The 26,942-nt window shown below is 41.1% G+C and overlaps 1 protein-coding gene across 1 annotated transcript in view; it reads left to right on the top strand.

Annotated features, from left to right (window-relative positions):
- The first annotated feature begins 15,197 nt into the window (after window positions 1–15,197).
- GOLPH3 (golgi phosphoprotein 3) overlaps window positions 15,198–26,942 on the top strand; it is a 31,341-nt gene continuing 19,596 nt past the window's right edge. Inside the window, exon 1 of the mRNA XM_064642357.1 lies at window positions 15,198–15,715. Coding sequence (XP_064498427.1) covers window positions 15,500–15,715 — 216 coding nt within the window. The 5' untranslated portion in view covers window positions 15,198–15,499. The remainder of the gene's footprint in view (window positions 15,716–26,942) is intronic.

Genomic DNA, 26,942 nt, shown 5'->3' with positions numbered 1-26,942 from the left:
GTTTTGCATAAAACTATTTAAAAATTAAATAGGATGGACTTCATTTTCTGGGACAGGAAGGATATTTGAATAGCGAACTTAATCTGAGTCTAAAAACACCATTCTACATACAGAACTACACTTGTTCTTCCGCAGTGAATTGGGCAAGGTGGGGGAATGGAACCCTTCTTACCGTCTCATGTCCTTTTCCTTGTCTTATAGTAAGGTTAATGTGACAAATGATGTTGCCAGCATTTGCAGGATGAGAGAACTTGGTGGGATAGTAGAGTTACCTTGGAAAGGAGTGGACACAGAAGGTAAGGAGAGCTGATGTTTGAGCTGGTGAAACACTTCTATGGGGAGGGCACCACTATGTTGAACATAAAGGGAGTAGAAATGGTGTTGTTCAGGCTGTGTTAGAGGAACATGGTAGAGACTACACACAGTTCTGAGTCCCAGAGGACTTCCTCTGCTTGGGAGGTAAGTTTGACTTGAGTCACAGGTTTAAACTTGCTGTGGAGGCTGAGAAGAGGTTAATAGAGGACTGCTAATATCTTGGCACGTGTTTGTATTGGCAAGGGATGCCCGGTGCTGCCATGTTTTGGGCTGCTGTGGAGCCTTGTGCTCCATGTGTGAGCCCTGTGAAACAGTAAACACTGCTGCTTGATTGCAGCATGTTACTCTGTGTTTGGTTTCTCTGTTTATTGTTTCAGCAATCCAGTAGAATGAAGTAGATACTTCCCTTAACGTTATGCTTAAAGCAGGGCGATAACCCATACCTAGGAATGCATTTGGAAACTTAATTTGTGAACACCAGAACTACAAGGTCTGATTTCCCAGGGCCTCGTCTTTTCTGGCCATACCACAGTTCCCTCCACTTTGTCCTTTCTTCTGGCATTTCCTGCCCTTGTTCACACAATAGCATCTTTAGTCTCCATCTGTCTCCTCTCTGTTCCTGACTCCTGTGCTGTACCAGCACTTTACATGTTTGTCACTGCTGACTTGCTGGACAAGACAAACTCAATGTCTTGGTTCCTGGGGGACCAGGTAAATACCCATAACTTGACCTGGCCAGGCCACATAGCCTTCAGACTGACTGTTGGAATCTAGTAACCCTGGAAATAATATTTTGTCAAAACACATCAAAATTATCAGCTGGTTTTCAAAGCAGGTAGGTGGAGAGGCTATTGACAAGCTGCCCTGTGTGGTTACTGAGGAAATCAGAATGGGAGAAAGGAACAAACTCCCCCGTGCCTGCAGCTGAGGCATGATTCAAATCTGCAGTTCTCGGGCTAAAAACAATGCTGCCCTCAAATAGGAAAATCTGCCCATTTACAGCCAGATCAGGTATCCTCGTTTTCTCAATGCAACTTTTTCTTTTTTTTAATGTTGCATATTATCTGTTTTTGTGCTCTGAAATAAAATTTTTGTTACACTGTAGAAGCCAAAATTCAGGACATAGAACCACTGAGTTTCCTGGAAACCAACTGACATTTCTATGAGTTCTGAAAGGTCACTTACAATCCTCACTGTTATTATTACTCCCATCTGAAGAATATGTCAAATTAAGAACAGCAAACGCAGCTAGAATTAATGTACAGTTTTGCTAATAAAGAGTGTAAATTTTCAAGTATTTTACAAATACTAGTGAGCTTTTAAATGTCAATGCTTTGTGGGCTCACTTTGCAGTCAGTGGGACTCGTTTCCTTTTGTGTTTTAGAGACTTTTTTGAAGTACATTTATGCATGTGATGACAGAGAAGCTAATTTTATGCAGAGGGTGTAAGTGCTCGTTGCTTCATGTTTTGGTGATGATGCAAGAAGATATTTCAACTTTAGCCATGACCCCAGTTCATAAATCAAAACAGCATGTTCCTCACCAGCCTCCTTGAGTTCACTACACAGATGAACCCAGTTTGTTTCCTACAAGCCATTTCTTGCATTTTCCAGTTTCCCAACCCAGATTTTCCCCTGTGGGTTCACTCTTAAAGAATATTTTCTGTTTTTCCAATGGCTGTTCATTCAACTTTGGAAAAGACTGGTTTTATACCTGCCAGCTATACTTAGTTTTTCCTGTTGCAAGGGGCGGTGGGAATATCTGAAAGCGAGATGAGGAGTACTACAGATGACTCAACCAGTCTTCTCAAAGCACAAGGTTGTGCTCTCTTCCTTGCCAATATGGAGCATGGCAGCTCTGAAATTTACCCTGTAATAATAATAATAATTATTATTATTATCTGGAGTAAGTAAAATCCTCCTGGACAGCGTTTTTTCCCAAACAAAAACTGCATCAAAGAAAGAGCAGGGTGGTAATCCTGACAATAGATGTATTTTCTAATGCAGCACATCTCCTGTAGTTTCAGTAGTTTCCTGTGGTGGTTTGGGTTTGGGTCACAGCCGGTGTGGGGCAAATGCAGACAGGTGCCAAAGGGGGTTCTGCTATGCGCTGTTAGCCTCAGGTAGCTGCCAGCTAATTGAATGGAAATAGGCATTTTGCTTTTGTGGATTAGCTTTTTATCAGATCAGCTCATTTACCCAAATCACCCCATGAGGGTGCAGGGGGAAACAAGGGGAGCAGATGGTTTAAGGATGCCCCTCTCAACAGTTGGCCCCCAGTCAGAGCAGACGAGGTGCAAGGTGGAACCACAGGAGCAGAAAATTGCTCTTGATCTGCCATGTTGTTGAAAAAAAGATAAATCCCGGGAACCACAACTGAAGTGTGGCTAGCTGAAATGTTGTAAATAACATGTCCAGCCAACTCCAGCTATTTAACACTTCTGAGGAAAAAAAAAAAAAAAAAAAAAGAGAGAATTAAAAATCACAACCCGAAACAGCTTTGTTTTGAGGCTGCCTGTAGAAGCCTTACAGGGTGATTTAAGGTATAGTTGTATTGGATCTGGCCTGTTTGCTGTAGTAGGAAGGTAAGTAAGGAAACAAATCCAGTGAATTAGTGAATTCAATCTGTGACCATCCATTTTTGTTGAAAAGCAAAAATCATGTTCTGACTTGTAATCTAAAAACAACAATCACTCAGCAAGTGATTTTTTGATTCCTGGGGCATTCCTGCTTTTCTCTTCTAAGCTCCAGCCACACATAGGTTAGCTGATCGGTTACTCCCCCACCCTCCTTTAGCGTATTTTACTTACTTTTTCTTTAGATTTAATGCAGGTGATCTGCTTTGTCCATATGCCACCCATTATCTCTCTCAGGTGTAGGATATAGTACTCCACCTGATTTTCCATGGAAATTTATCTACCTAGTGTTGTTCCAAAGGCAGTGGCCCTTTTTATGGTTCAGATTGCAGCAGAATAGCTATCTGGCAGAGATGATGATGAAAAGGGCAAGTTACTGAAATGAAATACAGTAATAGTAAAACCACTACTCAATGGCTTGGTATTAAGAGGAGGCTGCATGAATATGCAACCCCCTGGAGTTCTGAAGGTAATAATGAATGCTAGAAACAGCTGAAATACAATTACCAGGGACCCAGGCTGACTTAGGCAGCAGGAAATGACCGAACATAAATGTTTTTTTATAATCTTTGGATCTTATTAAAGTAATAATAGCTCTGCTTATGCTGGCTGCTGACATTAATATTCTGTATAGGCTGATAGACATCCTTCCCCCTCCTTGAACGTTTTCCCCCTCAGTTATTAATATACAACCTGCTGCCTTCCAGCTCTAGCCTCATGAGGGAAATATCTCCCCAGCTGCAAAACAAAGGGAAAGGTTGACTGACATCTCTGCATTTGTCAGAGGACCGTAGTAAGTGGCTGTTCCCTGCCAAGAAATTTCTTTTTAAAAGTTACTTTCAGCTAGTGAAATAATATCTGGGTGTATCAAACCAGAGTTGAAAAAGCTAAATTTAATTACGGAATTGGAAAGGAATTCTTTAATACACCTGAGCTCTTTCAAGTGAGGAAAGGAGGATTAACTCTTTCCATGGACATGTGAGGGAAAGGAAACACTGTCTGGCTGTCCCCCTGCAGTCCACGGAGGTCCATGTGGGAACAGACATCCACCTGAGGACCCCTTGCTGGAGCAGGTGGATGCCCAGAGGAGGTTGTGACTGCTTAGGAAGCTCATTTGTTATATGTTCTGCCCTGCCCTGTTGAGGAGAGGAGTGACAGAGTGGCCTTGGTGGTCACCTGTTCTCCAGCCAAGGTCAACCCACCACAAACACTTAAACAGTTGCGCCCTTCAACAGCATCTGTTCGACTGTGTGGGCTGTTTGAAAGCTTTAATAGTGAGAATTTCAGTCCCTTTAGGTATGGCTGAGTTTAAAAGATGTTGAAAATTTATTTCACACATCCGTACTAGCTTTTGTTCAATTCATTTAACTATTGATCTGACAGTAGGTGGCCACTCTCACAGGACAGTGTTGTTCAGTTAAAACCACCCACTGATTGGTATTTTCCAAGTCTTCTGAATGTCTTCCTGGGCCTGAGAAGATATGTGTTGCATTAATAAGCCAGTTGTCTTGGTGTGGCCATCACCAAACCCTCACTGCTGAGCCATGGAAGCCCAAGCATTCTGTTTCATACTGGGGCAGGGAATAGCCTGGTGGCTTTGGTGTGCCAACTCAGTCAGATTTCCGAGAGGTATTTGATGGCAGTGAGGAGCATGAAGTGGAGAATTGCTCTGTGGAGAACTGGTAGAGGAGATGCCTTGCAAAAGGGCTCTTGGGTCAGGTGCTGGCTGAAAGAGCTGTGTTTTAAGAAGCTGTCTGCCTCTAGCTCTTTGGTTTATACCGTGCTCAAACAAGAAGGGTTTCTTATATTTTTTTGCAAACAAACCAAACTGCGTCAAAGATGCTTTATTCCTAACTGGAGCAACTTATTGGACACTGAGCTGGCCAACTGCCCAGATTAAGAAAGATCTCTTCCTGCGGAAGGGAAACTGTCAGATGAAGCAGAATTAGGAATCTTGCTAGGTTTTTTATTTTTGTCAGCTGTGGTGGAGAGACATAGTAAAAAGCCTACTTTGAAAAAGTTTTATCTATCTATATATTTTCAAATTTCAGAGTTACTTCTGTGCAGCAGCATCTTTCCAATATGATCTTGCCAAAGATGGTAAAAAGGGTATCTTATTCTTTAAACAGTTTTGGTCCTCCATATTCCATGCCATATTTTGTGATATTAATGGCAAAAAGGAGTCCCTGCTACAGTCAGCCTGGAGTACACCTTCATAAAAATTATTTACTGAAGTTTTCACTTCTGTTGCAGTAGAATAGCTGAGAGCAATGTGGCCTTGTGAAGCACCAAAAATAGTTCCTGCCATAAAACAGGATGTTAGAAACACTTGGCACTTTGTATTAACCTTGTATTAACAAAGACTAACAAACACATGTTCAAATATGACATTCATATCTGAGGCCAATTTACAATCCTGGGGTCATGCAGATGTAAGCAGTGCTTTGGTTTTGACTGCAGGATGTTTAGGACTGATGGTGAGGTGCCAAGTTGGTTCTCTAGTTCCAGGCTGAGTTTGAAGCTAGGAAAACAGAACCTATTTGATTTAAAGAGGAGGGAAACTCCAAAATTTTTGGTTTGGATTGAGGTTTTTGCTTTTTGAGGGTTTTTTTTGTCATTTTTGTTTCGGGGTTTTTTTGGGTTTTTGTTTTGTTTTGTTTTTTTTTTTTACAGAGCTGTGTTTCAGAGTGGGACCATGGTTCCAGGATAGGGAGTGCTTTCTTTGCTTTGGCACAGTGCCTGGTCCTGCTCTCCTGCTCTAAGCAGTGCGAGATCACCTCACTGGATTTCAGCCACAGGTGTGTTTTGACCACTGAGGCCAGTAAAAGCTTAACTGTCTTCTGCTCAAGCATTTGTTCCACAGAAACACAAGACTTGTATTTGTTGTTCCATAACAGGCTATGAAAAATGAGACTGGTTTTAGTCTGGGGGGAGTTTTTAAGGATTTTTTGGTTGGTTGGGTTGTTGTTTGGTTTTGGTTTGGGTGGGTTTTTTTTTAATTTTCTCTCTGAAGGGCTTAACTGTGTAATAAGTAGCTGTTAATTAAAATCACTGTTTTATCCCTTGGCAAAGAGAATTAAGCTGGTGCCTGAGTAAACATTAGGGAAAACACTTAGTGAGAAAAGACCATACATACACATCGAAGTAGGACACCTTGATGCAGATGGCTGACTCATCAGTGCGACATATTCTGTGTTAAATATGGAAAGCTCAGATGTCATTTGCTGTATGTCAGCAAGACAGGAGATTTATTTTTGTTTGTTTCTTCCACAGATGCCTTGTAAACCAGACAGAGTTCTCGACTGACTGTCTGTGCAGGTGAAAACACTGATACACTGTGCAGCGTCCCTCATTCCCCACTGCAGCCATGGGATGCATCCCTGTTGTTCTGACCATGCCAGGGCAACCTTCTTAGGCTGCTCGATGTATTTCTATTACCACTCACCAGCTGGGTTTCTCCACTAACTTTTTGTTTCTAACTTCCATCTTAATTTGTGACTGGCGATAATTTAGCTGCTAATCCTTTTTCATTTCTCTTCCCTGGGGCAGTCACTGGAGTCCTGAAAGTCTCATCCTGGCTTCACTGATGCAGCTTATTGCCATGAGGATCAGGCTGCCTCCAGCAGCTGTGGAGGGCAGATTTTTGGGAGGGTCAGGAGATAGGCTCTGATGTGTAGATAGCGCTGCAATCCCATCAGCACAGGATGGTCGCCTGCATTGTCATGGCTTGGAGTTATAATGTAACAGTAAATGGATTCAAGAGGAGTGGAAGGCCTCTTCTGGCCTGTTCAAATATAACATTTGCAACAACTTATGCCTTTTAAAAAAAAAAAAAGATAATGCAAATGTAAGTGGCCATTGGCAAGACAGCAGTTCATGTAACTGAACAAGTGATGCAAGCACTTTATCACACTTTCTTTCCTTTTCCTCCCAGATATAGAAAAGACTTTTGGGGAACTAATCTCATGCCAAGTTTTTCAACACAGTTTTTGTCAGGCTCACTGGCTGTCACTTGGTGCTTGCTGCATGCCTGGGCATGCAGAGAAATGTACCCAGCTGCTGGTTCACTCTGGAGTCAGCGAAGCATTTGTCTAGTAAGTCCCTTCCCCATACCAGCATCCCTAGAAAAAGAGTCATATAACATTTCCAGCTCTACTGTGTAATTCTGGTGCTGTTTTAGCTCCTTTTGGCTTCAGTAGTGAAGTTTCAAATCCCCCATCTTCTTCCTCAATCTAGTTTTCAGGGAGAAAATATAGTCCACTCACAGGCAGAAAGATGAGCATGTTATAGATGTGTAAGGCTGATGGTAAAATTATCACCTCTTCATGAGTTTTCTGACAGTTCCTGACTACTAATCAGGTTCCTGCTCTCTTTGAATCCACTGTGATTGCTACAAATACTAGTTTTAAAAAACAGGAGACATTCTAGAATCCCCCTCCTTCTGTGTCTCATGGTTATATATTATACACCATCTTGACTTAGTTCTGTGCAGAAAGTCTTGTGTTTGGTGCTTATGAAAATGTACTTATTCGATGCTCAGCAAGAAGTTTTTAAATAACTGGCTAACCTTAGAAATAACATTGAGTTTTAATGCTAAAATGCTCATCAATTTCTACGATGCAGGTAACATTTTAAACAGCCTTTGTTCCAATCAATCAAATTATTATTTCAATTTGAATTAAGAAGGTGGTGCAGTGTAGATAGGATCCCCTGTGAAGAGGTTTCTGTTTGAATAACAGCTCTTTTGCAGCCCATTTATATATTTGCATAGAAGGTAAAGTGCTTGCCGGTGAAATCTCTTTAAAAGCCATCACATAGAAATAATATAACCATAACACCATTTTTCAATACCGAAGACAGATATTGTTTCACAGATATAATCCAGTGCAGAATTAACCACCCCAAAAAAATCAGTCCATATTTCGCTTTCACCATTTGTGGACCCACTCACAGGAATAATATTCTCAAACTTTCTGCCTTGCGGTCAGAGGAGGCACCTGGATTACAGATTGAAACAGAGAGGTGGCAGTGCTGTGGAGCAGCACTCCATGCTGCTGAGTGGGGAGTCCAACTTCTGAATTTCCCCAGTTAAGAGCAAGTGCATCTCCCCAGAAAAACATCTGGAATTTTCTCCCCTTGTCATAGTCAGCTGTGCAAGGTAGCTCACAGCAAGATGGTGAGACGTAGTGCTCCCAAAGACTTCACTCGGATTTCATTCTTCCATATTTTCAAAGCTAACTTTAGCAACCCAGTTAGAAATGCTTCCATCCTGGTTTGACTCTTGAATGAATCAGAGAAAAAGGTAATCCAAATACGTCTGTATGTTTAATCTACAAATGTTTATCAATGTTTTTTGCTCCCTGGATAGAAGGTACTGTGGGAGGTATTAACATCTGTGCCAGACTTAAAAACTTTCTGGCATTCCCTGTGTTCACAACCTCCTGGCTGCCATCAGGAGTACAAATCATCCAGCACAAGCAGGGTATGCAACTTGTGCCAGGAACAGAACAGACTGCAATGCACTTGGCTGATTTTTTCAGGATCAAAGTAACTTGAAAATGCAGCTTTATCTCCCTTAAACAGGCTTTATAGAGGCTCAGAGCTGGCTGCTGCCAAATATTTCCAGATTGTTCTTCCATTTCCCCAGTCCCAGCTGCTCACACACCTTTTCTGAGCTGATGTGACCACTAGTTCCTGGAATCCATATTTTTCTCCCTCACTGACCCCATGACTCTGTTTGCCTCACATCTGCAGTTCTAAAATTACCACCCGTTATTTGATTCTCTCTGCGTGGGTCTTTGGTCATGACGAGAGGGTGTAAACCTAAACCTACCAAAAGTTATTCTGCACACAATACGAATGCACCCAAGTACTCTCTATTTAGACAACATGAATGCTGCTCTAATCACTATTTATCTTGTAGATAACAACTCTATGGAAACATTTTCTTTGCACCATCTGGCCTGATGTATTTTTTAATGAGCTGATGAGTATTTATATGCGTGAAAAGGAACAGACAGCAAAGCATTTGTTACAGTAGGATGTGAAATAAAGAATTTTCAAAACTGAACTTGCATAAAATTCACCATATTAAATGTTTTAAATTTTGCCAAAATACCAGGGACAGTTTTGGCGAAGGCTTTATGGGACTCATTTTACTCAGTGAACATCTATTAAGGAAACTGCACATTTTTCTTAGTGATGCTGGTTGAACAGGACCCCTGTGTAGAAATGAAAGGCCATCTCAATTACAAACAGCACTTTGACTGATACTTTAGTCCTTATGATTTCTGTACTGTAATTGTAATATTAAAATAACCAGTCCAGGTTCTTGCTGCTGAACAATCTCACTCAGCTACAAGGAGGAAGATGCTATTACAATACAAAGATTTCAGGAACCAGGATGATTTGAACTCCCCAGGAGGTAAGAAAATGAGAGGATCTGGAAAAACTCGAAATAAAGAAAACCTTTTTGAAATGAGCAAATGTGCACAGCGCTTCTGCAGTTCTGCCTTTGGTCTTTCTAAAATGCCTGTCATTCTTTCTCTAAAAATCCAAAATTTATTGTATTGGTAGATAAAAAACTTAAAAGCAGCATGCGCTGGTTTTTAATTCAAAGTCATTTGAAGATAAATTCTATTACTAATGTAGAGGCTGCATCTGATTTTATATGAGCTTGGTGTTAAAAACTGGCGCTATGCTGCTGAAAGTAATAACTAATTCTTCAAATTCTTTAGAAGCCTAAAACATTGTCTCTGAATCAGCCTAAGGGACAAGCTTAAAAGAAGGCTTGTTGGAAAAGATACACTTGCAAATTTTAATTTTATAAACTGATAATTTAAACAACGTCTAAACTGCTGGGCATTAAAAGCAATCAGAAGAGAGTTTGTTGCGTGGACAGAAAGAGCCATATCAGTAAGGGTTTTTTACTTAGAAAAATTTGCTGTTAGTGTTGGAAAGTTCATTCCAAAACCAAGAAGAAAAACCCACATGGTTTGCACTGGCTGGTGAAGGATTTATTTAGTAACCAAAACAACAGTAGGAGTAAAACAGGTGCAGCTGAAACTGAAAGAGAGAATATTACATGACCACCGTGTACCAGACACGATTTCTATGGCAAATTGATCATTGTCTCTAGTTTCTTCCCACACACAGTGTTACACATTAGTCTGCCCATGTCCCATATCTCTGATCTCCTTCTCTCATAACTCTGTACCTTTCAGCCTCTCAATTCTTATTGGAAGTGAAAATCCTGCTCTTGGAGATGCTGCTGATAATAATGGATAGAACAAACCTCAAGATAGTTTGTTTCCAGTTCTTTTCTGGTATTAATGTCTACTCACACACTCAAGCAGCATATCTGCAATCAGCATGGTTTTAAAGACCATTTGGCCTTAGAAAATTTGTCTCCCTTTGCTTCTAGCCCTTGGGCTTCCATACTTCATGCTTCTTCAGTAATGATATGGTGCCTATATGTGAGGCTGCCCTGTCAACAGATCCCTGAAATTATATGACCTTTTTCTTGACTGTTGTTTTTAAGTCAGACTCTTACAGGGATTCAGGTCACAGCTACACCTGACACTTGTTTTTAATGGCGTAATTGGGAGTGTCAAACTTTCACTGGGAGGGAATGGAAGACACAGGCAGGAATGTAAACAAGCTTGACTGGCGAAACTGCTGGATGGCAAAGCTCTGTTAGCCAGCAGCCATCTTCTAGAAAACAACTCCTGTTTTCTTGCTGTCAGCTTCAAAACATGCACATCCTATTCATCTAATTGTCCTTCAGGGGGAAAATCTGCCCAGCAGTACCTTGTTATGGTGTTGCTGCAGCACTAGGATTCATCCACTATGTCTGAAATTCCATAGCCTGGCATGTCTCTTGGGTTGAAACTTCCACAACCTCTTGCTTTACCCAGCTCTGCCTTGTGCTCCTGATGTTCAGGTTGTTCATTTGTCTGTAGCTAAGAGCATGCAAGCCCCTACTTCAGGTGTTAAAGTTACTCTTTGCCCGACCTGCTGTCCCAACACACCCTTGCATTTAGCTTGTCACTCACTTTTCCTGCTGGCATGACTGTGGTAATCCCCTGCTCCTACAGGGAAGAAAGTCATGGCAACTGCAACTACCACAACACAAAGAAAGGCTCTAGGACCTACACCTTTGCTATTTTCCCTTTTAATTCAACTCCCCAGTTGGCTAGCAGCAATTCAAAAACCCTAGCTCCTTCAGAGGTCTACTGCATTCTGCCAGGTATGGGCTGAAGAAACAAGGATGAATTACAAGGGCTATTTACTGCAAGATGAACAAAATTGTTTCTAGAGTACAGCCTGTACTCTTGCGGTATTTCTTCCTAACAGAACTCTCTGAAGATTTCGGGCCTCAGCTCTTGGGCTGGATGCCACTGGCATTGGAATGGGGGAGGAAGGGGGTCCTGTCCCCGGCAAGATGCCCAGTGACAACCCAAATGACATGAACCACACATTGCAGTGTCAGGGGCTACAGCATTCTGAACTCCTGGTGGAGCCACGGAGGACTCAGAAATATTTTTCTAGTGCTGCTTGGTACTGTAAAATAAATTGCAGGTAAAAAGGTCGTGACACAGGATCTCCTGGGTGGGTATCTGCCAAGCTTGGTGGCCCTCGGTAACACACCAGATCTCAGCTGTGTAGAAGGGATGAACACTGACAAAATCATGTGCTGAATGAAGTGCATCCTCTTTGTCACCCTTTTCACTCAGATTTGGGTTTTCTCTGTCAATGTTGCACTGGTGTAAAAAAATAATTTAATTGGCTCAAAATTCAACCATACGTGTTCCTAATTTGGTTTGCACTGAAATTATTAGCTTAGGTTCAGCAGATGAGTCAGAACTGAAATTAATAATGAAGAAATAAATTTCTTTGAAATTACACCGTTCAGTTTGTGCAAACATCTGAGTTACTAAATCACAGGAGTGACTGTCAAGTATAAGGAACTTCATAGTACATCTCATCCTAATAAAAATGAAATTGATCAACAAAACTAAAAATTATTAACCTACAAGTGATCCTAATTTGTCCCCTTTTGTAACAAAATACAGAAAAGTGGGCAAATTAATAATACGATTAGCAACTATTTTTAAAAACTGATTTTTACAAAACTGAAAACAACAATGAGTCCTTTGATGCCCCTGAGGAAAGGATCCAAATAAAAAAAAATAAAACTAAGAGTTGCTGATAAACATTCCATCAATTAACCTTTAAAATGCAATCAGGACTAAACCCATAAGTACTTAAATGTCACAGTAGTCCAGTGGGACAGCTAAAATAATTGTAACAGCCCAAACAGTTATTCTATTGATAAGAAAGGAGAAGATAAAATCGCTTCATTAATTAAAGATAGGAATTAGAGAAAATAGAAATGATGTTGAGAAATGTTCTCTTTTTTTTTTCCAAGGGAAAGAAACAGGGAACTGAATGTAGGTGCGAGGCAAATTATAACAATATTACTAAAGTGAAATGTGAGAATTTTGCTAATAGTGCTTTTAAGAAGATGAGTTCAACAAATAGCTTTGCATTCTGGGGAAATAGGTAAATATTATCAGATGGGATAAAGATTAAATTCTTTCTACTAATAGTATACTTTAAGAAAAATTTTAGCAGCAGTACTAAAGTTAGGTAATTCCTATCATTAAGCCAGGATAGCTTGCATATAGTTTTCTGAACTAGCTTTTTGGAACCTCTTTTTGATCTCTAATAAACCTTGGGAGTTCCAAAGAACAGGAAGAAAGCTAACATAGTGACTGTGTTAAAAGAAGGCCCAGGTAACGACCCAAGTTAATTATATGCCTGTCATCTTGATTGTAATCCTCAGCAAAATATCCAAGTTGCTCACAGAGGAGTAAATTAATAAATATTTGAGTTTAATTACAACTCAGAAAAGACATTTCCATAAAACAGATCTTTTAATGCTATTGTGGTGTCTCTTCTTTAAGCAAATGCTTATTTGATAAAAATAACAGTCATGTTATATCCTCGAGCTTCAGTTTGGCATTTGAGCTGGTACAGCAAGACACTTTAATTAAAAAAAAAAAAATTAGAAGGATTAAAAAAACCCAGAACATCATACAGTAAGTGGACTGTGAATAATTAGCAGGCTTCAAAAAACAGAAGAGGAACAATCAGCAAACACTTGTGAGAGAAATCCAGATCCTCTGGGGATCACTGTTGTCCATCTGCTATTCTTTCTCAAGCTGTACCAAATTGTCACCAAGTCACAATAGCAGGGGATGCAAGGAATGGGGGTGTGGGAAACAATTGAGGCTACAGTCGGAGCTCTCAGTAAACAGAGTCCAGTTAAAAAAAGACCTAAACCAACAACTCACTAAAGATAACTCTTTATTAACATATTTTATTTAGATATTAAATATATGGTTTATATATGTTTATATGTATGTATTTCAGTATGGTGAAATGCAATATTCAAACTGTGAACTAAAAAGTGTAGGCCATCCTTGCACCACAAGCACCTTTATTCTGCAATAAAACACACTGCCTGGAAACTTACATAGGGTTTAGCCTTGACAAGAATTTTTTTGAGTTTTTGGTGTGCCATTTACAAAAAGGCTAAAGGTTTGAAAAGGTGCTTGTTGACACCAGAGCTGAGGGACTCCATCTTTGTGGTTTGAAGTCAAAACTGTTGAGAGCTCACCTGAATTCATTTGACAGGTATATGTGTGTGTGTATATATACATATATATACACATATATACACACCTTTAATCATGGAATCACAGAATGGTTTGGGTTGGAAGACACCTTAAAGATCATTTCGTTCCAACCCATCTGCCATGGGCAGTGACACAGAATCATGGAATCAATTAGGCTAGAAAAGACCACTGAGATCACTGAGTACAGCCTTTGAACTGAAAGAGAAATCTCTCTTTCGAATTTAGAAAGACAGCAAAAACCTGTGAGACAAAGGAAGCGCAACGGAAGGTTTTATTTGCAGCATGCTGGGTGTCTGGGCCACTAGGGTCTGGAAGCACACTACCGGTTTGAAAATCCCACCTTTTGTAGTTCTTTTGGTTACATAAACTGTTACATATTCATTAAATGCAGGTTTTACCTCAAAAGATTACTTTCTGACCAGGGAGAGGGTGTTACCCTTGTTTTTGATTGATTGTGATGTCCCCGGTACACAATAGGCTACCACGTGGCAGAGAAGGTCTTTGTTTAGTTACATCTTTACTTTTTGTATTTTTCCCTATTCCCAGCCGCAAAAGTTCCCCGGTGTCAGGTGCAGACAGAACCATTCACCTCACAACTCCGCGACACGCCTATTTTAATTAAAAAAGAAAAAAAAGGACCCCTCTTTGGTTAATAAAAGCCACCCCCTTTCTTACTCAGTTCATTTGCTTGTAATAAAATCAGGTTATTTATTTCTCCTATCACCATGTCAACTAAACCAAGGCACTAAGTTTAGTGCCAACTAAACACCTCCAGGGACAGTGACTCCACCACCTCCCTGGCCAGTCCAGTCCAATGTCTAAACACCCTTTCAGTGAAAAAATTCTTTCCAATGTCCAACCTCAACGTCCTCTAGTGCAGCTTAAGACCATGTCTTTTTGTCCCGTTGCCAGTTGCCCAGGAGGAGAGACTGATCCCCACCTGGCTATAACCTCCTTCCAGATTGCTGTGGAGAGTGATAAGGTACCCCCTGAGCCTCCTCTTCTCCAGGCTAAACACCCCCCAGCTCCCTCAGCCTCTCCTCACAGGACTCGTGCTCCAGACCCTTCCCCAGCTACATTGTCCTCTTCTGGACTCACTCCAGCATCTCAATGTCCCTCCTGAACTGAGGTGCCCAGAACTGGACACAGCATTCGAGGTGTGGCCTCACCAGTGCCTAGTACAGGGCGACAATCACCTCCCTGGTCCTGCCGCCCACACACCTTCCAGCAGCCCAGGTTGCTCAGCGTCCCATCCTGGCCTTGAACGCTTCCCACATGGAGGGAATGAGGCTGGAAGGGGCTGCGCCAGCAACCGGACACGGCCTTCTGGCTAAACATGAATGGCCAGGCATCGGAATAGGTTGTCCAGGGAGATGGTGGAGCCACCACCCCTGGAGGTGTTCAAGAGGCATCTGGATGTGGCGCTGGGCGACGCGGTTTAGTGGTTCTGGGGTTACAGCGGCAGCGCTGGGCGGGCGGTTGGACTGGACGTTCCCGAAGGTCTCCTTCAGCCTTGACGGTTCTACGATTCCATGAAACCAATCGGACTTGAGGCAGCAAAAGAGGCACCTTTAGCAGGACACCCGCCGCCCGCACGGAGGGCAGTGCCCGCCCCGGGTCACGGCCGCGCTCCCTCAGCCGCGGGCCCTTTCCGGCGCCGCCCCCGCCCGGCGCTGCCACATCCTCCGCTGACATCAGCCCGCGCCGCCATATTGAGCCGCCGCCGCCGCCAGCGCGGCCGACCCGCTCCGGACCCGCTGCCCATGTCTGCCCCCGGCCGGAGCGCGTAGGGCGGAGCGGCCCCCGGCCCTTCTCATCCCGGAGCCCCGCTCTCCCCCCGCCAGCCATGACTTCCCTGACCCAGCGCAGCTCCGGGCTGGTGCAGCGCCGGACCGAGGCCTCCCGCAGCGCCGCCGCCGCCGACAAGGAGCGGGGCGCCGGCGGTGGCTCCGACGATGAAGGGCGCCGGGACGAGCCCGGCGACGACGAGAAGGGCGATTCCAAGGAGACGCGGCTCACCCTCATGGAGGAGGTGCTGCTGCTGGGCCTCAAGGACCGCGAGGTGCGGCCGCGGGGGGTGCCCGGGGTGACACCGGTTTTTTGAGGGTGGTGGGGAAGGGGAGCCGGGTGGTGCGATGGGGCCAAGGGCGCTGCAGGGTGAGGGTGGCTGCGGTTTGGGGGCAGAGGGGACGGGGAGGTGATGTTGCTGGAACGGGCTCGGTGTTTTGGAAGAGGTGAGGGAAAGGTGCTCGGATTTTGGCAGAGTTTGGATCGCCTTTGGGGTGCGGGGTTCGCGGAGGGGCTGTCCTATAAATATATATGATGGGACATATACAGTGCTTGGGGCAAGACGGGGACCTGGATATGGGGGCCAGGGCCTCAGGCCAGCGTTGGACTTGGAGGCCTGAGGTGGATCTGGCACATTTATACTCCTTCTGCTTCAACTTAGCTACGGCTCTAATGTGGGAGACCCTTTACTCCTGTGGGTTTTGTCAGGCGGAACTCCGTGATAGTTACAGGGTTCTCAGGTGCTCTGGGTTGCTGAGCAGCCCTTTCTACTAAGACTTTCCAGAGTAATGCGTGTGAAAAATGTCTTACAGGGTTATGTGACAAAAATGGGCCCTGAGTAACGAGAAGTGTGTCAAAATGAGGAAATGGCATTACTGTATAATTCTGTCTTTCTGCTGGTTTCACAGCTCAATAGTTTGCTGTGAGACTGTGAGTAAGTTATTGAGGAGGGTATACTTCTACCAGTGCGTTGGATTTTCGTTTCATTTGAAAGAGGCAATCAATATGGAAAGCACACACCCTACAGAAAGCCAGTTCTATCGAGGAAGCATTTTACTTTGATGTGGTGTATGACGAAGTGTAATACACCTTTATTTTAGATATGAAATATATTACAGATTTGATTAAGCAACCTGCCTTTTTTTTTTTTCTTTTTCCTTGTGTGATAAGGAAATAATGAATCCGGTTCATTGATTTGGGTGGAAGTCTCTTGAAGCTGTTCATGTTCCTGAGGACAGAATAATGGGGGAGGGAAGCTGCTAGGTGATATGTTCTTTGACATTGCATTGCATCTAAAATAGGCTTGCTGGTTAATAGTGAATAAAGAGTAGTTTTCCTGGTTAACGCGTGTAGATGTCTTGGTGTACGTACCTGCTGCAATAACATTTCTCTCTCAGACTGTGTGTTTTGGACCATATTCTTGTAGCCCTGTTTTTCCAGGTGGACCTTGCCATGGCATCCTCATAGACTCAGTAGATGCTCAGTGGTGTGGGCTTCCACCTCTTGAAGACTTGTGCATTTCTCTTTCTACACACCTGAACAATAGGGGGAAAGTAAGTCAGGGGGGGCAAGAGAGATTCCTGGCAGGGTTGCCTACGAGGTCTTACCTTGAAGAAGGTGGGATAAACTGGGTGATCTTTCAGCTCTATTTTTTTTTAAAAGGATTGTGTGCTAAACCTGCTGAATCTGTGGGCCTTATGTTGTAAATATTTCAAGATAAGGGAGCATTATGTCTGCCTGGGAAAGAATATATGGCACAAATCTTGGTGGTATATCAAAAGGTGATAGTTGACATTGGGCCCAAAAATCAAGCTTTGCAGTGGTGTGCATCAAAGTTATAAATTATCTGACTTTGCTAAGTGCAGCGGTGACATACATTGCAGATGTAATATTCCTTTGTATGGAAAAAGGAACTGAGTGATTACAGTGGCGTGGATATCCATAATTCCCTTGGGATTTTGCAGTGGAGACATCAGACAAAAAGAATGATAATGTTGTCTCTAGGGCAGGGGACTTATGTGCAGGAACTGTAGCACAACCTGTTTGTGAGCTTTGTTAGGCAAGAAGTACTGGGATTTGGACTTTGGGTTTGTACCCCTGTGTACAGGCTACACTATATAAATCACTTGTCTTATTTTCTCCTTTCAGAACTGGAAATAAAACTACAGGCTCACTTTCCAAGAGGAATATTTTTTTTGTTCTCTTTTGTTCTAATGATAACTAAGCAGAACTAACTTACTTTACACATCTGGAAATGCTTTTTACAAAGTCTTTACTTCCAAAAGAATGGATTTACTAGAATATTTGTGTGAGATTTTCTCAAGACAGCAGGCAGAGAAAAGCAATATAGGGTCTGTAAAGTGTAACTATGAAAAGTCTAAGGGACAGGCTAAGGCAGGTTTATGAAGTACAAGCACAATTGAAAGCCAGTTAATTTAAAGCTGATAACATCCTTCCTTTTTAGTCCAGCAGGATGAAGCAAAAGTAGTCTGCATTGGCCAAAGAATATATAGGTAAGAAATATAAAAACGAGGACTCTCATTTGGCCAAAGAACATGTTTCCCTAAAAATAGCTTCTCTCTCAGAAGAGTCACTGATACATGCACTGATAACTTTGTTTTCAGATTTTTAGGTAATTTTTTTTACAAAGTTAAACACTAGTGAATATGGCTTAACTTCATATAAATTTTATACAAAATACCTCACATGTACAGAGCTACCATTTATGATTTGTGAGTGTAGGTGGAAGAGTATTTATGATTAGGAGACAGTTTTTCAGGAAGATCTATTCAGTGATGGATTGATGAGTTCAGTATTCATAGACTGTTAGATATTTATGTGAATCCTGCTTTCAGGAGAGAGTGATGGTCGTAAACAGCCACAGCAAAACTTTTTGAGTTGTTACCCGGTTGCTGCTACAGAATGGGTTAGGTGATGGGAATGTCTGGCAGCTGTAAAACAAACACACCACCCCTCAAACCCATTCCTAATGTGTTAACACAATTAAATGCATTTGAACACGGTTCTTGGACATGGCGTTTTTGTATGTTAATGCCGTGCCCCCCAGCAGTTTGGCCTAATTAAGTTAATAGTTGATGTATATGCGTTTTCATTGCTCTATTCCACTTGTGGTTCCTCTTCCATGTGTATCTTCTGTGTATATGTAACTGTTTCTGTATTCCAAAGTCAAGACAAGGGATATGTGCTGAAATATGCATCTTACATAACATGACAGATGCTGTGTCCTTGGAGGAGCAGGTAATAAACTGGAAGAAAATGCATTACTAAAATTTTTCAGGGAAGCGTCACAAGAACACCTACATGTATTTGGAAACCCTTCAGAAACACGTCTGAGAAAGGGAGTCTTGTTCATCCATTAAAAGCAGTAGCCTGTTGCTATAGGAATAGAAAACACTCACTGAAGTAAACCACTTTGCTGTATTAGGTGAAAAAAGTGTTATGTGTGGTATGATAGGTCAAAGCCACAGCAAAAGGGAGTTATTGTGTAGAACTACTGAAGCATCCGAGGGCATTGCTCCCAAAAGAAGGGAGTGGTAAATGTTAGAAGTTAGATTATAGCTTATTAAAAAATGATAACTAAGAGATGAGTGGAGGGTAGTTTGTTCATTACAGGTCCCCCAGACATCTCGTAATTCAGTCCCATAAAAACTTAGAGGTTGCCAGATGGCTGTGCCATGTAACTGTTGCTCCATTGAAGTTCTTTTAAGTTTTTTGTACATGTGCAGGGGTTTTTTTCCCCTGCTTTTTGGAATTCTCTCTTAGTACTAGTCAGGAATCTATTCTAGCACTGTGCTGCTTCTATCCTGTACACAATTGCCAGAGCTAAAGAAATTGAAGCAGCTAGAGAGACCTGGCACCTACTAATATAAAATATTTATTTGTTCTGTAACTAATTCCTTATTTGCTCAAAGAATACTCATGTAAAGTATGCTGAAATAATAGCTGGGTGCTGCAGTCTACTGCAACAGTAAATATTTCCTGGGGTTTTTACCCTTCCTTAGCTGAAGACTGAAATGTCATTTGTAGGAGTGAAATAATGTTAAATCTCTTTGTTAGGGCCAGAAATTACCTTGGATCTTTGTTACTTATATTTGGCCATAAGAAACTTGATTTATTGCTGAAGGTTCGGTTTTGCAGCATAGCTTTATGTCCAAATAGTTCATGTGAAGGTCTACTGCTTACAATATTTTTCATTTTATTGAAATAAGATTTTAGGAAGCTAGTCTGCCTGCTTGAGATGGGCTATTTTGTGTTGATCAGAATAGGGCTGAAATGTAGTTTACTTATTCTTCTTAAAAATATGAGGTTCTGGATTTGTTTCTGATTTTTATATTTTAATTCCTAAAGATATTTTTGTGAAAGGTGAAACAGGAATTTTGAAAACATTCAAAATGTAGTTGGCATTTTTCCTGCTCTTAAGATTTGACTTTGTGAAACTCGTATTATGATGCAGAAGCCTGAGGGTTTTTGCCTGTGTAACAAGTGATCAGTTTTTAAAAGGTTGTCTTCCCGTCCTTCCAGTATTTTTTTTCCCCCTCATTAAAAAAAGTTTCAGCAACAGACTGAACGTCAACTCAGAAGCGCCCAAGTTTTGCTGGAAAATTTCTGAGACAAACAAGTGTAACATGAAGAGGCGTCTACTGGGAATTCATTTGCATTGAAGTTGAAGAATGATGTATGAATGTGTTGAAACTTGGATAAAGACGTGCTTTTTCTCAAATGTTCAGGGCCTAGTAACAACAAACTGTGTAATGTCTGTGGTGAAAAATCCTTTCTTTCGTAGTTACCCACCTTTTTGGTCTTTTTTTCATTTCATGTCCATACACAAGTTACAGGCTAGGAGAAGATAGGAGGTGTGAGAGGAGGAGTACCCCAGTTCTGGTTGCTACAACATGCAACCAGAAAAAAAAAGTGCCTCTTTACTGTGCTGCTGAGTAAATAAATCCTGCTTTGGGGCTCTTTGGAGGATATGTTGATTTCAGAGCAGCTGCATGCAGTTTGTGTGGTTATCCCTGCGCTTACAGCATGGCTAATCTGTAATCTGTATTATTTTTCTATGGATAACTTTGAGTGCAATGTAGTCCCTTCTTTCATGTCAAGCTGCAGGGCAAAAGTATTGTCAAAGCCTTTCTAGTGATGCTTTCCCGTTTTTTGAAGTGCTTTTAAAAAACAAAGCTTGAACTCTAGAGTGCTCATAAAAGCACACCATAACTCTTCTTCCTCTGCCTATAGGAAGCTTCTTAAATTGAAAGTTTTGCTTGAAGTATAGATAAAAAAGTACTGCTGTTTATTGCCAGAATGGAAATAATAATGAAACTGAAAACCAGTATTTTATATTAAAGAAGTAGTGGTATTTTTTTCAGGTGTTCTTTGATCCTGATGTATTTAGAATACCGCAGCATTTTTATCTCAATTAGTCAAGCTCCACGTAATGGGACTTCCTTACAAGGCTAAATTGATCAGACTGAGTGCTACAGGCTGTATATTTAAGAATGACTTTCTTATTCACAGAACAAAGAATTACTACAGCACATATTCACTTCTGTGTTGCATTATTGGAGAAATGGCAAGCTAGTCTGGAGTAAATGTGTGGCTTGATTTCCTCTGCACAGACAATATTCTCAATAAGTTTTCTCATAACTCTTAGTAAAGAAAGAAAAAAATCAGTGGCTTGCCACATGCCACTTTTAGCTGGGTTTTTCTTGGCTTGCAAACAGGTCTTAGATAAATGTCAGTAACTTACTTTCCTTCAGCAATATTCATAAAATGTTACTGCAGAGTGATTTCACATACATTTTCAGACATAAAAGTTATGAGGTTACACATAAAATAGTACATGTCGTTCTCTTCCTCTAAGTGCACTGTATGTAAGCCTGGATGAGTAGGAGTCCAAAGGTGTGTGGTATTATCACTGGTGTTATCACTCGACACTGCCATGTTGAGTCTTTCCCACCACCCCCCAGTATATCCTACACTAAACTACTGCATTTCACCAATTTTTTTTTGTTTTCCCCCATCCCCTTTTTATGGTGAACCATTGAATTAATAAAATACTATTCCTTGTGAGCTAGATCTTTATAATTGGAGAGGTGTTACACTCAAAGCTCTTTTATTATTTGTCGATGTTACAGGATTTATTCATCACACTGGGAAATTAGTCTGTCGGGCTTTTTGCATATCTTTCTGTTGCTGATACTCTTAAGCACTTGTAAGCTGCTTTTTTGCTGTACACTTTCTAGTCATCTGCCTTTATGGTCTTGCTAGATAGCATCATGTGGTCGTGTTATTTACAGAGTCCTTGGCTGCCAGGCTTTTGTACATGGGTTGTACCAGGAGCTTTGTATTTAGCCTGTCATTCTTGTACAGAACAGCACATTGCACTTTCATTTTTTAATTTTGGCAGACACTTGACTTTACTGTGGCACTTCCACATGGGACAGTCTCTACCAGAAGAGAAGCATTCCATATGTATTGTGTTGTAATTTCAGTATGTCTTCTGTATTGTGCAGTGGAGAAGGCAGGTGTATAACACTTATTGTCTAGGTTGAGGTAAATGCCAGGTGGATGTTCTGTCTACGTTAATCCCTTAGGAAGGGCTAACAACAACTACTTTGCCTGTGCTGGATAATTAAATGGGACTTCTGCTTTAGCAGCTTCTGCAGACTGTGGCTGAGATTTTCAGTTCACAGTTAGTATGTGTTAAGTACTAACTGGAAGAACTTATTCTTTTGAGTGTGAGAACAGTGCAATAAGAGGATTTTCCTTTTTTTTTTTTTAATCTCATAATGAAAATGTTGACATGGCATTATTATGAGATACTCTGTTTATTAAAAATTGTTTGAACCTGTACAAGTGAAACAAGTGAGAAACCTGTTTGGAAGAGAACAAACTGAAAGGAAACTAGGAGAGGTTTAGACAAAGAAAAGAGGAATCTCTATCCATTATGTACATTTTTTTTTTGAGACCCAAGACATGACTCTAGAAGCTCATCCATGTTGATGGCCAGATGTAGATTCCTCAAAATTGTACAGCTCCCCAGATTTGTAATAGCACAGTGCTTTACGCAGTGTTTTAAAGTGTGACTGCTGTAGAAGAACAGATGGAAGAGAGCGGCAGCTGTTTTATTTGAGGACAGATACACTGTATGTGTAAGCCTGGAGAAGGGAATTTTAGTTTTAATTACTGTGGCCTAGTTAGTCAAAGTTAGTGAAACCTCCCCCTATTACTTAGTCAGCCAGTAATAGACCTGCTTTGTCTGTATTAGAAGGACATACCACATTTAGGTTTCTCCTATGCTTATTAAGAGAAATACACTGGACCTGGCTGGAATAGAGTTAATTTTTGTCGTAGGGCAGCCAATATGGTGCTGTGGTTTTAATTTTTGGCTGAAACAGTGTTGATAACATACCCCCTGTTTTTTCTGTGGCTGAACAGTGTTATACAGTGTTAAGGCCACCTCTGTTTTTCACTCTGCCCACCCCCCAAGTGTCAGGAGGTTGCGTTGTACAGAGGGGGGCAGCCAGGACAGCAGACCCCAAATGACCAGAGGGGTACCCTGGCCATAGGTGGTCATAGCTTGGGGACTGCCTGGACATCAGTCTGGTTGTGGGAGGCAGTGAGCAAGTGTTTTGCATCACTTAGTTTTGCATTTTCAGTTCTGCTCTTCCTTTTCTCTCCCCCCATCCTGCTGAGGTGATTGAGGGAGCAGTTATGTGGTACTCAGCTGCAGCCATGGTCAGCCCACCGGCAGGAGACACTAAATATGCACAAGGTGTGTGCTGTAAGCTTCTGGGTTGTTAGCAGGATCTGATCCTGCTCTATTTGCTTACTTTTGTGGGAAGACTTGGTTTTTTGAGTGAAATATCTGGCGTGGAGTATTTAGGCACTAGTTCTAATTAAACATTTCTTTCAAATAAATGTCAGATTTTACACTCAGTGACAATAGCCGGCAGACTAGAAATCGGTTTGTAGAAGTAGACGGTTATTGAACAAACTAATTACATCTTTATTTTGCTCCAATATGGAGAACAGAGGTTGGACCCCTGACGGAAGGTGGATTTGCAAGAGCCATGCAAATATTTGAAGTCATTATCTGCTTGCGTATACACTTAATCATGATAAAAGTTGGGCTTCAAAGTTTGTCTTTTGATTTCTAAATTAACAGTCAGACTCTTAAGTGTTGATTTAATCAGAGATCTCATAAGGGTTCAGCAGTGTGCATGTGTTAGTTTGCCTTGTCCTCAGCAAAGTTAGCTGTTTTTATTATCTTCATTTTAATGAGAGATGTGTCATTGTAACAGATGCCTATGTATGTGCTTGAAAAAGTGGGCAATAGCATTTGGCTTTGGTGCTTTCAGCAGTTGAGAGCAGTTGCTATTTGTTATTTATTCTTAAATGCAGTGGCAAGTTAATCAAATACCTGACAAGTTTCTTATCAACAGTACTGTGCTTTGTAGAATCTGTATGCGTGCTTTCCTGAAGGATTTCTAGTGTTTGACTGTCAGAACACTTCAGAGATTTCCCTCAGTAACTTATCTTCTATTTATAACTGGAGTACAACTTATGTTCCAGTAAAATGGCTAATGATTTCATTTGCATCCAAAGAGGAAATTGAGAGGGACTAGAGTCAGACATCAAAGCCTTCACATTGTAGTATTCCAGTAATAAACACTGATGCACTCTGGCTTGCATTTTTTCCTTAAACAGATACTAATTTTCAAAAGTTTCGTAGGTTCCTGCAAGCTTCTATGTTGAGAAGGTGATGTCTTACTTAATAGGCCAGATTTGCAGTAAAGAGCTAGTTAGGTATAGTTTGGCAAATACTTGTAATCTCATGTGAAGAGGATTCCAGTTTATTTTAGTTGCAAATGACTTGAAGTTTGAATATTTTTCCTTTGACACATGAGAAAATCCAGAGTATTCCTGAGGCATCACTCTAGTAGATATTTTACTTGAGCATTTTTTTTATCATTCACAAGTTTTGGGCATCTTGTTTTTATCTTTTTATTGTTTTTATCTTTTATTATTAAGTTTGCTGGTGACACTCAATGAGGAGGAGCAGTTGGCTGCCTGAAAGTCAGAGAGATCTTGCAGAGAGACCTTAACAAATTAGACCAACTGCATGAAGATTAATGAGGGCAAGTGCCAGGTTTGCTTATTGTTATGTTGTGAAGCTGCTTGCATCAATGTGCTGGAAGAAAAGACTTCAAATTTTTTTTAAGTGTACCTTATTTTTAAGGTATAATCTAATAATTATGTGATTGAAACTTTTAGGTTTGACAGAAAAAGTCAGGTGTCAGATTTGTTGGACAAATACTTTGTGAAATATGCTCAATATTAAATTAAGTATCTGTGGCATCAATTTTGCTGACTCTCACCCCATTCAAGAGACTCAAAAATGTGTGTTAGTTGTTTCTTATAGAACTATGATGTTCCTAAACTACTAACTTTTAAGAGTTTTTTCTATCTAAAGAATCCCTAAACTTATTGCAGTAACTCAGTTACTGATTTTGATTTACCTGAGATTTCTGCTCATAGTTGTGTTATCACGAAGAAGAGATTTACTTACCTGCAGCGTTATCAGGCAGTGTTTCTTTCAGCAATCAGCGGTTCCAACCAGCAGTTTTACTTTCTAAAAAGGATAGGAATGACAGAATCATGTGCAGGTGTTGGAAGCCAGTGTTCACTTACTGTTCTTTGTCCTCTCCTACCACTGTCAGCTGTTATCTCCGTGTAGTGTTTCTGTCATAGAGGAGTGCTGGTGATAGATGCATTTGGAATTCTTGAAATTAAGCTTTTAGGTCAACAGAAAGGATTGAAATTCTATGCTAAAACATAATTTATAGTAAACCCTTTTGTTACATTTTCCCTATTCTGTCTGCTTATGTATTTTGCCTGTTTGGATTTGGGAATAGCTTTAAGGAGATGTGTTGTAGAAGTTCTTCAGATGATGTAAGTGCTTTCAAAAATCCAAAGTAATACTAGTTGTTGTAGAGAGACTACATGAAGGAAACAGTATATTTAGATGGTTCTTGTCTTTTTTGGGAATATGACAGCCCTGTGCTTTTCAGTCTCTTCATTAAAATCAAAATACTGTTAGGGAGTGTTTGTTATCAGCAGTCATAGCTGTGAAGCAGATTAGAGTTATAAGGTTGCTTGCTACCCACTCTTAGGTTGGAGATAGGATGCAAGGGGAAGGAAGCAGACATCTGACTTGAAAACTGGGGCAGGTCAGAGTTCCTAATAACTCTTAACCTGCTGCAGTGCACCTGGACAGAGTGTGCTGTTACCCCTTTCCCTTCTGTCCTCACCAGCTGTCTTTCTCTAGATAACAATACTACTATTTCAGAGAGGAACTCCTTGACTAAAAAAGGGACTGTTCTTTTGCAATTGTAAGTCCTTTGTGAAATTCAACTTGCCACAGCACATATGTCGAGATAAATTGTCTCTGCCTGCCTTTTGCAATAGGTTTCAAATGGGTGACAGATGATGATTTTAGGTTATTATGTTCTGTCTGTGCTTTGTGTTAGCTAATAATAGGCTTGAAAGAACTTGCTATTGCTTCTGAGAATTGGAAAGGGATGCTATTGCTGTCCTGTCAGATTTAAATAATATAACTTTTTGGTCATCAGGTTAGTCACTGTCGAGGTCCAAAGCAGGGATCTGAAAGTAATGATGAATATAGTGCATGATACCTTTAAGCTTTATGCTTTTTATATTTTCTGAGCAGATTTTGCCCATGAATGGGTTCAGTACAGGTACACCAATAGCGTACAATTATTTTTTTCTTGCCTCCAGTTCGTTATCCCAAAGACTAGGCGAATAGTTTTATCTGTAAGGATTCAGATTATGAAAACTATTCAGGTTTTGCATGCAGTTTGTCCATTGAAATGTGGGTTGTCACTGAAAGGGGTGCTCTTGCCTTTTGCTATCTGTCCCAGCCACATTCCTTCCCTTTCCCCTGTGTCTGAAATTTGTTCACCAGTGTGGTGCATCAGGTGAGGGAACTGACCATTAAGGTCTCAGACATGAACACTTTCACATCTGGCTGACAACACAAATGCTGCTGTGGGCTTGAGAGAGAACAGCAATGTGCTTCCATGGAGTGAAAAAATACTTTGTCTTCAGCAGCAGCTAAGGCTTTATTGGAGCTGTCTTGGGTTTAGTCCTTAAAGGGCTAAAAATGAAGACACGGAGGAGGACGTACCTTCTCTAATTACGTGGTTTTGTGTGTGGATAAAACGAGATGTGGTGACATTGACTGGAAAGGTCACTAAAACTGAAATTAATCTTTCCAAGGAAAAAAACAATATTTCAAAAGAGATGCTTGCGCTGGCAAAACAATTAAACACTGGGATATCGTTTTGTCCTCAGTTTCTTTTCCTGCGTTTTCCCCCTCGATGTTTCTCTCTGCCACTTTTGGTACCTCTGAGAAAAGGTATCTAATTTACGTATGTACAAAACATGTGTCTTTCTCAGAA

Source organism: Pseudopipra pipra, chromosome Z, assembly GCF_036250125.1.
Source record: "Pseudopipra pipra isolate bDixPip1 chromosome Z, bDixPip1.hap1, whole genome shotgun sequence".
NCBI lineage: Eukaryota > Metazoa > Chordata > Aves > Passeriformes > Pipridae > Pseudopipra > Pseudopipra pipra.
This window is presented reverse-complemented; position numbering and strand designations above follow the sequence as displayed.